Consider the following 13,834-nt stretch of genomic DNA (forward strand, 5'->3'; position numbering starts at 1 on the left):
CTTACCAATACACTGTAGGAGCCCATTAAACAACTCTAAATTTTTCCCTACAATATTGTTTTTAGAAGTTCCAATGACACAGAAAGAGGTTTCATTTATCACATTTAATAAATATTTATTAATGCAATTCTAGGTAGTTCAAACTTATTTTTTAAAAGGGGGGAATATTAAAAAAAATTAAAACTGAAAACATGGTACCAATATCAAACAAAGTTTTGAGAGTTTTTTTGAGAGTTTTGAGCTAGCATTTAGTTTACTTTCAAGAAGCAAGCATGCTTTGCCTGTTCTCTTTTTAGAAGAAAAAAATGACATCTATGTAATATACTTCCTTTGCCTTTATATATATATATATATATATATATATATATATATATACACACACACACACACAGACATTCAAATGAGGCACAACTTTAAACAAATAGTTATAAAATAAATCTTCAGGATTTAGTCATTGAGTTTGTCAAGATACTTTTTCTAAGTAACCTTTTTGAATGGAAAAGATAACAAGATTCAAGGAGATATACTTTCTAAACAAGTACTTTAAATGAATTTTGGTGTTCACTAACTTAAGTACTCAAGGACTTGGTTTGAAGAGTCCAAGAGACTAAAAGTCTGCTTTTCAAGAGTACTATGATCTTCTATCAAGGGAGAGATTTTGGCATTTCTGTATTCTAACAGTTCACGATCCTTGCTTGATGTCAGTAATTCACTGTCGACTACTCCAATAGTTGCATCTTCTACCAGAATATTTGCTTGGTATGCTCCAACTGAAATTTCAGGCATTCCAATGTAGTCATGATCTGCCACTACTGAACCTTGTAAGAGATAAAGACTGTCTGAAAGAAGAAACGTAAGTTTGCCTTTTAGAATTATAATGAAATCACTTTAAAATTAAATAATGTTAAATGAGGAACAAAATCCCAAGTAATACAAATTAACTATCAAGATTAATTTCTGGTGGGTTCTCATATCTCCTAAATAAATATGTCAAAGAATGAATAAAATGATATATGAGGGCTTCCCTGGTGGTGCAGTGGTTGAGAGTCCGCCTGCCGATGCAGGGGACATGGGTTCGTGCCCTGGTCCGGGAAGATCCCACATGCTGTGGAGCGGCTGGGCCCGTGAGCCATGGCCACTGAGCCTGTGCGTCTGGAGCCTGTGCTCCGCAACAGGAGCGGCCACAACAGTGAGAGCCCCGTGTATCGGAAAAAAACAAACAAACAAAAACCCAAAGATATATGAATTTGACAGTTCATACATACAGAATTCAGGAAAGATCAAGGATTTTAAAAGAGCCAAACTTTCTTTTTCCAATTAAAAAAAATAGGAATAATATAAAGAGATTTTTTTTTACAGGATTAAAAAAAATTTTTTATTGGGGTATAGTTGATTTACAATGTTGTTAGTTTCAGGTGTACAGCAAAGTGAATCTGTTATACATACACATATATCCACTCTTTTTTGGATTCTTTTCCCATTTGGCCATTACAGAGTATTCTCTTGATCTGTGTTTGGTAGGTGTGGGTGGAGGGGGTGAGAATCATGGTATAGATTAAAAACAAAGGTTATAAAACTATAGTTTTGGTGATGATATTAATATACTTCTGCAAAGCATTTCTGGGTGAATTAACGGGGTCTCGAAAGATGTTTTAACAAATGGAATTGTTAAATCCTTACATTTACAACTTTAGATAATTCTCTGGTCTTTATAGAATCCATATTAGGGCAATAATATTAAATTGTCACAATATGAAATGATAAACTAAAATGAAGATTAAGTTCTTAGAATCAGGCTTATATAATAGGAATGTGAAAGTAGCCTGGCTACAATGAATTAGATTTAAAAGCTTAGCTTACTTAAGTCTAATTTAATATTAAAGTGCTCATGACCTTTTTAAGGTGTAGCTAAATCCATACTAAAATGTGACAAGGAATCTTCCTTGTCAGCATTTCATTCTATTTTGAGCAAATTTATCATCACTATCAGGAAAAAAATGCTTAAAATGAAAAACACATGGCAAAGCAGCAGCATCTCTATAAATAAAGGTTAATTATATAAAAGAATTTCTCCCTACATAATATTTTAATTCATTACAACAAGGAACTATTCCACCACAGCTGATTAACTTCCTGGACCCCTGCCTTCTCTTTCTGGATTTTCTCCCCAAACATTAAAAGATTCTCTTAAAGATTTTAAAACCTTAAAGAATCCTCAAATTTTAAGTTCAAGAAATAGCAAAAGGAACATTAATTACCCATTTAGATTAGAGATCAATGAAAGTTTCTCAGAGCAGATAAATTTGCTAATATATCCCAGAACATGATTCCACCCTACCCATCCTCATACTAATATGTGAAAAGCTAACTGAATCTATTCCAACCCTATAAGTTACACATTTATGAACTTTAAATTTACAAACATCAAAAGATCAAACAGGACTTCCCTGGTGGCGCAGTGGTTAAGAATCCGCCTGCCAATGCAAGGGACATGGGTTTGATCCCTGGTCCGGGAACATCCCACATGCCATGGAGCAACTAAGCCCGTGCGCCATAACTACTGAGCCTGTACTCTAGAGCCTGTGAGCCACAACTACGCGTGCCTAGAGCCCGTGCTCCGCAATAAGAGAAGCCACCACAATAAGAAGCCTGTGCACTGCAACGAAGAGTAGCCCCTGCTTGCTGCAACTAAAAGAAAGCCCCCCCACAGCAATGAAGACCCAATGCAGCCAAAATAAATAAATAAATAAATAAACTTAAAAAAAAAGAATATTAAAAAAAAAAGATCAAACAAAGCTATGGTCTCTCCCAAGAGATGGTATAAGTAGACTTGGAAAAACTATGGACATTTAGTTTTGCCCAATTACTTCTTCATTAGGCAAAGTGTAGTTGGTATTTTAGTTTTGAGAGGCTTTCTAAGTTTAACCCCACCAATTCTTATTAATGCAAAAGTAGTAATTAGACTGAAAATGCTGTTAAGAAGATACACATACTTATGATGGAAATAAAAGTATGGGTAATTGAAGGTGATAAGAAAATGATTTTTGTATGTTAGTAGGGGATGAATTGCTGAACAAGAGAACAATTCTGAAAGATAAAAAAATCATGCAACCCATGAGAAGTGCTATGGCCAAGAGTAGCAGGAAAGAAGAAAAAATGATTAGTGAAATTGAAACACTTTTAGAATGTGTTGCTAAAGCTTCAACATCAAAGTCTGCTATTAGCTTGTTAATACTAGAGAAAGATAGGTTGTAATTTACAAAGGGAACTTAAAAAGGTTAGGTATGGTAAAAAATGTTGCTGATGAAATTTTTCTAATAAGCCATGAAGAATTTCATAGGTTCAGGGTACACTGCTGCAATGTATTAGTGACAGCAGCTACAATATAGCATTTAAAGTATTTCCAAATTGGATTTTTGCAGAGATCTTTGATGAAGGAAGTTTTCTGTCTCAAAATTTTTTTTCCATACAGAAAGCAGGTCTATTGTAGTAAAATATGTCCAGTAAACATGTATCAACAGGGAAACTATGGATAGATGTAAAGCTCTTAGAAGTTATCACTTTGATTTCCTGCAAATGCATTCAAAGACCTTGAGCATAAGCACCTCCTAATTACAGTAGACTTAGAAACAAATGGACCTTACCAACCTCACCTGTTTGTAAGAGGACAGCTTCTATATGAAAGTAACCAATATATATCTGAATATATAAACACACACACACACACACACACACACTTTCTTTTAAATAAAATTTAAAGTAACTTAGTGTGATAAAACTGTAGAGAATAAAGATTATACTCAGCAAATTCTACACAAATCACTCTATATGCAATGGAAAACTACTCTGGAGATTTCAAGCCTTCTTTGTGTAGGAAAAAACAAAATTCTTATTCATTCATAAAGGTCAAATATGTTTCAATTCCTACTATGTTCTAAATCTAGTGGACCCAACAGAAATGCTCTTTAACTTCAAAAAGGATTACCAAAGACTTACCAGAAAGAGATAATTGAGGCATTACATACATGTTGAAATAATGCTATCTTAGATATATTGGGTAACTATAAAATATATTATTAAAAGTTTTTTCACCTACTTTTTAAACATATCTACTAGAAAATTTTAAATTATATGTTACATAGTTTTTGCATTATATATCCATTGGACAGTACTGATCTAGAACAATCCTGAGTTAGGGATATAGAAAAGAACAAGGTAAGTTTTTGCACCCAAGATAAAAAGAGAAATAAACAAACAAAACCATATTAAAGGAATTTTCTACTCAGTCACATTACACGATAGAATTTAATTATTTTAATTTTCTCATTCTATTGATCTAGTTACTATTATGACATGTTTGATGAAAGCATTATTTCAGTTTTGACTGGACTGAATACTTGAGTCTTTAGTTTCCTAGAAGCAGAGGTATTTTCAAGACATTTCAGGAAGGTGTTATCAGCAGTTTTGACATACCTTTTTATTTAGTTTTAAGGAGAAAAAAATGAGATTAAGAGTATTAAAATTTCCCTAAGGAGAAAAATAAGTTAAAAAACCAAAGCCTCAGAAAAGTCTGAGTGATTTGGATTAATTTATTTTTTCAAATAGAAAGAAAAGTACAAGGTTTCAGAATAATTAATTTTCTTATTGTGAAGTGAAGTGTCTTGACTAATCCCATACATGGCCTGATATCCTAAAATTATTACAATGTGTTGCCATACATCTTTTCTCATGATAAAATAACAAATAACTACAATTTGATACATATCACATAATTGTCATAACGGATAACCAATACTAACACAGAGAAATGAATGACTTTTAATTTTGAGATTACCTAATTAGAGGCCAAAGGGAGGTGCTGTGCTAAAACTACAGTTGGCTCTCCATATCCCAGGGTTCGGATCCACGGATGTGTGGGTGGGGTAGGGGATAAAGGTTGAGGGTACTGTACTATGCCATTTTATGTAAGGGGCCTGAGCATGAGCGGATTTTGGTATTCACAGGGCTCCTGGAACTTATCCCCTGTGGATACCAACTGATGACTGTGTATTAATAATAAAGTCAAGCTCATGGGCTTGATACTAATACAGGGACTAAGCTTTATTTTGTTTTGAGAATGTAGACCATAATTGTGGTAGGCAGAATAATGGACCCCTAAAGATAGCCATGTACTAATTCATGAAACTTGTGATTACGTTACCTTACATGGCAAAGGAGAATTAGGGTAGTGATAGAATTATGGTTGCTAACCAACCAACCTTGAAACAGGAAGATTATCCTGGATTATCTGGATGGGCCCAAGGATAAGAGTCCTTAAATGTGGAAGGGGAAAGAAGAATAGGAGGGTGGAGTGATGTAATGTGAGAAGAACTCTACCCCCACTGCTGGCTTTTAAGATAGAGGAAGAGGACCACAGCCAAGCAATGTGAACAGCCTCTAGAAGGTGGAAAATGCACAGAAACACCATCTTTTTGAGCCTCCAGAAAGGGACACAGCCCTGCCAATGCCTCAATTTAGCCCAATGAGACCTACATTGGATTTCTTAGAACTGTAAGATAATAAACTTGTGTTGCTCTAAGCCACTAAATTTGTGGTAAATTGTTATGGCAGCAATAGGAAACTTATAAAAGAATAAAAACCATTTCACAAACTGTGAAGGGCAATCAGACCAAAGCCTTTAGGGGAGGCAGACACAAACTGATCACAATAATTCCCACTCAGAACAAACAAAACTACTCAAAATCTATGTCAGATAGAATAATGGGTCAATAACATTTTTCCTTTCAAAGGGAAACATTACGATTAGGAAGAGAAACTATGGTATGTCAAAAAATTTATTGTTAAAATACTTAGTCTTGAAAAGGTGCCTGGCACTTAACTAGACAAAAAGGCAAATAGGCCTGCTTAAAATAGCAATGTCAATATAGTACTGAATGTGCTCCCTCAACATTATGTTCTAGATAAGAATGGATAAGAAGTTCGCAACAGAAGCATATCTGCTTTGTACAGTGAGCTTTAATACAGCTATGAAATCTCAATGCTGGTAAGAGCAACAATGAAGACAAATTCATAGTTCTTTTGGCTATACCTTGTTCAAATTTATGTCAAAAGAATGGGATGACTATTCAAAGACATTTTGTTTGGTTTAAATTCAGTTCAAAGACTCTTTAAAATCAGCTTTTGAGGTAAAGATTTTCAGGAAAATATGTGATAGAAATCACATTTATTTTGAATTTTCTACAAATAAGAGAAACAGACAAAAACAGACCAAAGAGTAAACAAGAACCAGACTCTAGGATAGCTAGATTAGTACTTCCTTTGATTAATAAGAAAAAACAATTTTACCCATCAATCTCAGATTCCTTATATGTATACACTAGTACTAATACTGCAATTTCCTTTGTAGTACTGGAAGAATAATCTGCAGAGAATTGAAGCATGAGGCAAAAATTGTACTGCCAGTTTAGAAATTGTTCTATTCAATTGGATTCTGAAATATTCAGCAGTATCAAAATGTTAGGTCTCCTTAAGAAATTCTTCGGCAAGAGCAAATTGCAAAATGTTGAAACAGATCCTGATACAGCAACATTTTAAGCAGAGATTTTGTATTAAGGAAGGTTAACACATTAGAAGGGAGCAAGTCCTGAACGCCAAAGATTAAGGGGAAAATCAGAAGAAGAAAGGACAACATGCACCTGTATAATCTTTTGTTCCTACTTAACTTGCAGAAGGGAGAAATCATAAAGTGCAGCTTAGAACTAAGAAGAGGCACAAGGAATAAAAGTGCTTATCTTCTAACAACGAGAATGAAGGTACTGTGAGCTTTCTGAATTGAAACAGTCCAAGCTAAGTTTACTACTAGAGCAACTGGTTCTGCCATAAGCAGAATGGAAGGTACTCAGAGCTTTTAACATGAGAGTTGTGACCCAGATCAGAAACAGAGTTATTACAAAGCAGTCCCAAGGGCTTCATATCCTAAGAAAGAGGGTTATCTATTCTCATCATTTTTGTAATTATTATTTACTTAAGCCTGTTAAATAACTCAGTTGTTTATATTGTTTAAAAATGTACTAAGTTGTATCTTCCTTAATTGCTACTTAGATTCAAATAATATTGATGCTTTATCTTTCTTTATAGAAAAAACAAAATTAACTAGCTAGGTACCAATTCACTCCCTCTAAGTTATCCACCCCAAAGAAACTCTAGGGAGCACATGCAATAGGACAAAATAAAAGCCTCAATAAAGTGGGATTTAATCTGAAAGCCATGTCATTTAGCTCCAGTCTATGAAAGAAAGGGTTAGAGAAGATCAGGATATCCTGACTATTTGTAATCACATTTTGAGGCAAGTATTACCTTGTCCAGTGTGCTATTTACCTCTTCTTATAATGGCACTTTATAGCCATTCTGAGTATCTCCCACTCTCACCCTCCCCTGCATCCACCATGACTGTGACTAAGCTGCAACATTAAAAATTAATCACATTTAAAAATGTCCCCTAATATATTTATCTCACAACAGAATTCCAGACAGTATGTTTGTTTTGAGCATTATTTATCTTAGTTACTATCATTTCATGCTAAAAGTGACAAAATATTCTGAAAGTGAAAATAATGAAGATATAATTCTTCCTTCTGTGAAACACATTCAGTGTCTCTCACATGAACTGTGGGAAAGTGTGTGAAAAGTACACTAGAAATCAAAATAAAATCTCTTACAAGCCTGACAGTTCCAGAAGACACATGCTAATAAAGAAGACTACCTGGGCTCTAATATTGTACAAAATTTTATAAAAATGAGAAGGGAAGAGAAAAACTAACCAAACGCGGGGTGCGGGGTGGGGGAGATTTCTTATATTTTTAACTTCTCTCTTCATTCAAAGAAAGTAAAAATGTAGAGAAGTGACAGATATTTACCTTGTTCACTGGATTCTCTTACATAGGGCTTGAGGTGGGACATTTTGATGGGTCTTTTAAGTCTTGTCCCAGTGTTGTCTCTCAAAACAGCACATCCATTTTCTGTAATATAGTCTATGACACAAGGACCAACCCATTCAGATTGGAAACGACCATCCTTCCACCAGTTTTTCCTTTGTCTTAAAACTTCATGACCCACTTTTAGATGAAATGGATTTAACTGCTTTGGTTTCTTTTTAACAATGATTTTGCTTTTATTTAGTTCATCAAAACTGTTGTTCTCCATCTGCAAGTGTAAAAACAAAAAAAAAGAACAAAGGGATGAAAGAGCTGGAGTTTCTTGAAGGTATATACAGATAATATTATAATAAAAAGATTACTTATTGAGATGATACTGAAAGCTAGGCAAAAATTTTTTATTTTATTTTATTTTTTGCGGTATGCGGGCCTCTCACTGTTGTGGCCTCTCCCATTGTGGAGCACAGGCTCTGGATGCACAGGCTCAGTGGCCATGGCTCACGGGCCCAGCCGCTCCGCAGCATGTGGGATCTTCCCGGACTGGGGCACAAACCTGTGTCCCCTGAATCAGCAGGTGGACTCTCAACCACTGCACCACCAGGGAAGACCCTCACTTAATTTTTTAAAACAATATTTCAAAGTCAGGATTATTACTTCAACTTTATAAAGAAAATAAAGTAATATGAGATAAAGTAATATGCCCAAGTTAAACAACTAGAAAGCAAGACCAGGGGTTTGAATTCAGCTCTACCTTGATTCCAAAACACATAGTTTTCCTATTAATGTTTCTCAGAATTTCATAGCTAATAAACATACTGTTTAATCAAAACATGCAGAATTCAATAGAAAAAACTTGGTTTAAGGGTATATCATATGTATGTGAGTGTGTGCTGAAATTTTTTTAAAAAATCACTTTACAAATTTTTAGATTATAGAGTTTTTTTTCTATTAGAATCACCTGGCCTGCTGAAGTTGTCTTATTCTCCATTATTTTATCAGCTTCTTTAATTGCACCTAGAATTTTGGCAAACATACTTGTATTATTACCATCCACTTCACGAAGAATATCTGAAGTCTCAGGCATGTAAAGATTTCGATTAAACATTTGAAAATACGGTGTATTTTTAGTAGGTTCCTATTAAGAAAAATAAATAATTTGTAATAAAACATTTATGTAGTCAAGAAATAGTCATAATTCACAAGTACAGATTATAAAAAGGTACATACCAAGTGAGTAACATTGAAGGCAAATGAAACAGCTGCTAGGTGATCATCCCAGTTGTTTGGGTAGTCAGCACAGTGTTTGGAAAGAAATGTTTTGATTGTGCTAGGTGTACTTACAGTTGGATTAATAGTTTGGGAGGCATGAGAAATTACAATTTGCTTTGTACCAAACAATTCACACAGTTCTACATTGATCTGAAAAACATATAAAAAACAAAGCTGATTTTAAAATCTGTATTTTATTTTTCCCTGGATTGAAAGGTTGCAAAATAATTTGAATCTTGCCTTTTCCTTGATCATAGCCAGTCTTTATGAAAACATACATATTTTGTTTAAAAGAGTAACTACCATTTATCGAGCCCTTACTATGTGCTGACGCTTTACATTACAGTCATTATACCTGACAAAAATCTTATGAGATATTATTAACCACATTTTAAAGATAAGAAGCTGAAGCTCTGGGAGGTTAAGTGCCTTGCCAGACACACACATACAGCAAGGAAATGGAAGAACAGAATTTAACACTAACTCTGAGTTCAGATAACATTTTAATTCAGTAGACAGTTTCTCAAACACAGTTAACATAATACACTTGACAGCTACATGACCTTGGCCAAATCATCAAACCTCTGTGTACTCAGTTTCTTCATCTGTAAAACGAGGAAAATCCTACCCACGCCTCTCTTGAGGATTAAATGAATAAATGTTTATAAGGCACTTAAAACAGTGCTTGGCAAGTAGTAAGCACTTTATAACTCTTAATGTTACTATTATTTTTTTGTTATATTTATTATGGGCAGGGCCTAATAAGTCAAAATGAGTTTAGAAAACTTCTAAGAATAAGCCTGTTAACTTATTTTCCCTACCTTATTTACACCTCAAACTATTTTTTCTTATTATTTTTAGTTGGGGTAGTCAGATAGTAGTGATACAGTAGTGGGGTAGTGATATAGTTCTGGCCAAAAAGATTTAAGTGAAAGTTGTTGGGCAGACTCAGCTAGCCCATTTTTTTGCCCATTAACCTCCCCCTTCTTTCTGCCAGAAATGTAGAATTTGTGGCATGCCATATTGTAAGCATAAGATTGAGAGTCACATCTCAAAGATGGTGGAACAGAATGCTAGAAGCATGGGCTCCCAATGACATTCAGAGTTACCCTTCCAACCCAGGAGAGCCTGGCTTTCTTTTCCCTAAGTATAAAATAAACTCCTATTGGAGTTTATATATTGGAGGGAAGAGAAGGGTTCTCTGTTACTCACAGTGGAATACAACTCTTACTCCTATATGTACTAATTAAGCCCGCCTTTTTTTTTTAAACAACTTTATTGGAGTATAATTGCTTTACAATGATGTGTTAGTTTCTGCTTTATAACAAAGTGAATCAGCTATACATATATCCCCATACTCCCCCTTGTGTCTCCCTCCTACCCTCCCTATCCCAACCCTCTAGGTGGTCACAAAGCCCCGAGCTGATCTCCTTGTGCTATGTGGCTGCTTCCCACTAGCTAGCTATTTCACATTTGGTAGTATATATTAGTCTGTGCCACTCTCACTTCATCCCAGCTTACCCTTCCCCCTCCACGTGTCCTCAAGTCCATTCTCTACATGTGTCATTATTCCTGTACTGTCCCTAGGTTCTTCATAACCATTTTTTTTTAGAATCCATATATACGTGTTAGCATATGGTATGTTTTTATCTTTCTGACTTCACTCTGTATGACAGACTCTAGGTCCATCCACCTCACTACAAATAACTCAATTTCGTTTCTTTCTATGGCTGAGTAATATTCCATTGTATATATGTTAGGCCACCTCCTTTTAATTCAAAAGTAATCTAAAAGAAATCCCAGAAAATAGGTATCATTTGGGTCAGCCTCAATCTGAGGTCATAATTAATGGTTTTAAAAATGACTGACTTTTGGAAAAGGCTTCAACTTGTTTGAAGAGGTTGCCTAGAACTGATCCAGTGAATCCATTTGTGAGATTCTACCTAGATATCCTTACCCCAAGAGACTTTTTTTCTCCCCATTAAACCAGACATTCCATTAGTGGTCACAATTTTAGTTTTCCATAAGACACATTTTTAAAATTAAAAAAATAATTTTTCCTTTACAAATGTTAATTCTCTTTTCTTCAGAGGTTTATAAAAAGGTCTTTGTATATTTTATTGAAACAATTTAGCAAATACTCAAATGCTCTAAGCTGAGATATGTTAGAAACATCTGTACTTTCATCAACTTTATAATAACCTCCCACATTGTGTATAATGTTCTAAATCTTATTTCAATACTTTAGCAGTGTTTTCTATGTCAGTATATGCTGACAAAAGAAAACATTTTATTTTGTCACGATTATGCCTGCTGTATAATATTTAAGCCATTTAAATCACAGCAAAAAGAACAAATTTTCTTAATCACATGTGATTTTTAGTTTTTTTGTTAAACCTCATAAAAGAGGCTTATAAACATTTATTGTTACTTTTGGTAAAATTTTCAAAGTCTTGGATGGATTAGCATATGACTTTTTTTTATTTTTAAAATTTTTTATTGGAGTATGGTTGCTTTACAGTGTTGTGTTAGCCTCCACTGCACAACAAAATGAATCAGCCATACACAAACAGATATCCCCTCTCTATTGGACTTCCCTCCCATTTAGGTTATCAGAGTGCATTAGGTAGAGTTCCCTGTGCTACACAGTATGTTCCCATCAGTTGTCTATTTTATACATAGTACCAATAATTATATATCATATGACTTTAAACACAACTGGAAAGATTGCTGGTGATTCATAATGGTTTCATATTGTCATTACCTAGTATATTGAAGTACTATATGCATTTAGGATGAGGCTTTTCATTAATAAAGGTGAAAGTAAGACAATATTTCAAATAGATTTCTTGATAATTTGGAATTTTGGTGGCCCATTTCCTATCAGATCTGATTAATCCACATTTATTTTTATATCATTAATGTATCTGTGAAAGAGCTAGTACTATAAGTTACTTGTGTCAGCTCTATCATTTTCCTGTGGTTGAAAGGTGATTGCATTATTATTCGTATGATCTTGTTTCACTAGTGCAAGAAAATTAAGCCACCTAGCTATTCTATGAAGGGTAGTTTGGCAAAAACTGGACAATATCCATAAATTTAATTACTGCTGCTAAAGCAAAAGAATGAGTAAGGGAACCACTATGGACTCCCACATGTTGCAGATTCTCACTTTTCTCCCAAGATACCTTCCCGTACCATGTGCGACACAAAACCATCTGCTTTGTTGATTCAGGATGCTATTATCAGTCTCTATATATTATTAGTAAAAGCTTCATTTCTTTCTTATTCATTAGATAAAAAGTATAAACAAAAGTTCTAATATTGTCATCCTACAAACTAGATTGTTTTGCACACCCCATCTTGCAGACCACTGCTATGTCAGTCAAGGTAGGCAACATTATACTGCAGTTACAAAACACATTCAAGCCTCAGTGGTTTAACTAAAAACTTTTACTACTTGCTCAGACAAGGTCAGCTGTAGGTCAGGGTGTCTCTCCAAAGCACCTAGGTACCTCAGAAATCCTGAATGATAGAAAATCCACTACCCTTTAGGGTAATATCTGAAATATGCAGTTAATTCTCCAGAGACAGAATAAGACTGGGAGAAGGAAGAACTGAGGATGAAGTTTTCAATACCTCAGGCTGAAAGGGGCACACATTCATCCATCCAACTTCTTTGCCCAGATGTGTTACTTGGGCTTGCCCACCTGCAAGAGGCTAGGACAGTCGTCTATGTTTGGAAGGCTAGGAGAACTAGTTATTGTTAAGCACTAGTAATTTATATCACAAAACAACAGATGATTATGTATATTTTAATCACTAATAGATATAACAGCAACATAATGATATATAAACTGAAAAGTTAAGGGAAAAAAACAATAATCTCATTACTCTTAAAAACTCCATGGTTAACCATATAAATTTTTATTTTAGTTTCTTTACATCTATATTTTACATAGTTATCTGTGTAAAGTATATATACATAATATATGTAATAAAATCTTTTATCCAGAGTTTTAACTGAACATGTTTTAATCAGTGTCCATGTTATTTCCCTTTCTGTGTAAACATTTTTAACAACTACAAAATATTTCATCTTGTGGCTTCACGTTTTTCTGAAACTCTTTATTTGGATATTTAGGTCATTTCCTGTTTCTTGTTAATATACATAGCATTGTGGTAAATAATATAAAAGAGCTATTTTTCTATACTTTGGATAATCACCTTAGAATTCTTAGAAATAGGATCATTCACCAGAAGATATATATATATATATATATATATATATATATATATATATATGGCTCTTACTGGACCTTTGGCAGACTGCTTTATAAGAGTTAGTTTCAAGTTGCTATACTACCTGTAATGTAAGGCTATATTATTTTATCTGCAGTCTATTTGGCATTAGTACTATTTTTCTTGATTTAGATAACAAAAAATGGTCTTAATTTACATTACTATTGGGTTTGAACATTTTTCCATATTTATTATTTTTATTCCCTCTTGTGAATTACATTTCTGCCATTGACTGAATTTTTTAATTTGTTTGTATCTTTTATAATAAAGGCATTAGCCCTTTCCTGCATGAATGTGCTTTATTTTTGTTGGCCTATTTCTTGGCCTGT

The 13,834-nt window shown here is 34.1% G+C and overlaps 1 protein-coding gene across 4 annotated transcripts in view; it reads right to left on the minus strand.

The window, feature by feature from the left end:
• Nucleotides 1–384: 384 nt before the first annotated feature.
• The window catches only part of GIN1 (gypsy retrotransposon integrase 1), a 33,471-nt gene continuing 20,021 nt past the window's right edge, over nucleotides 385–13,834 (minus strand). For all 4 annotated transcript variants that reach the window (XM_059060727.2, XM_067031413.1, XM_067031411.1 and 1 more), the window contains exons 5-8: nucleotides 9,162–9,353; nucleotides 8,893–9,069; nucleotides 7,917–8,202; nucleotides 385–839 (exon numbers count right to left, since the gene is read on the minus strand). In XM_059060727.2, coding sequence (XP_058916710.1) covers nucleotides 565–839; nucleotides 7,917–8,202; nucleotides 8,893–9,069; nucleotides 9,162–9,353 — 930 coding nt within the window. In that variant the 3' untranslated portion in view covers nucleotides 385–564. The remainder of the gene's footprint in view (nucleotides 840–7,916; nucleotides 8,203–8,892; nucleotides 9,070–9,161; nucleotides 9,354–13,834) is intronic.

The sequence above is a fragment of the Kogia breviceps genome, chromosome 4 (genome assembly GCF_026419965.1).
Source record: "Kogia breviceps isolate mKogBre1 chromosome 4, mKogBre1 haplotype 1, whole genome shotgun sequence".
Lineage (NCBI taxonomy): Eukaryota > Metazoa > Chordata > Mammalia > Artiodactyla > Physeteridae > Kogia > Kogia breviceps.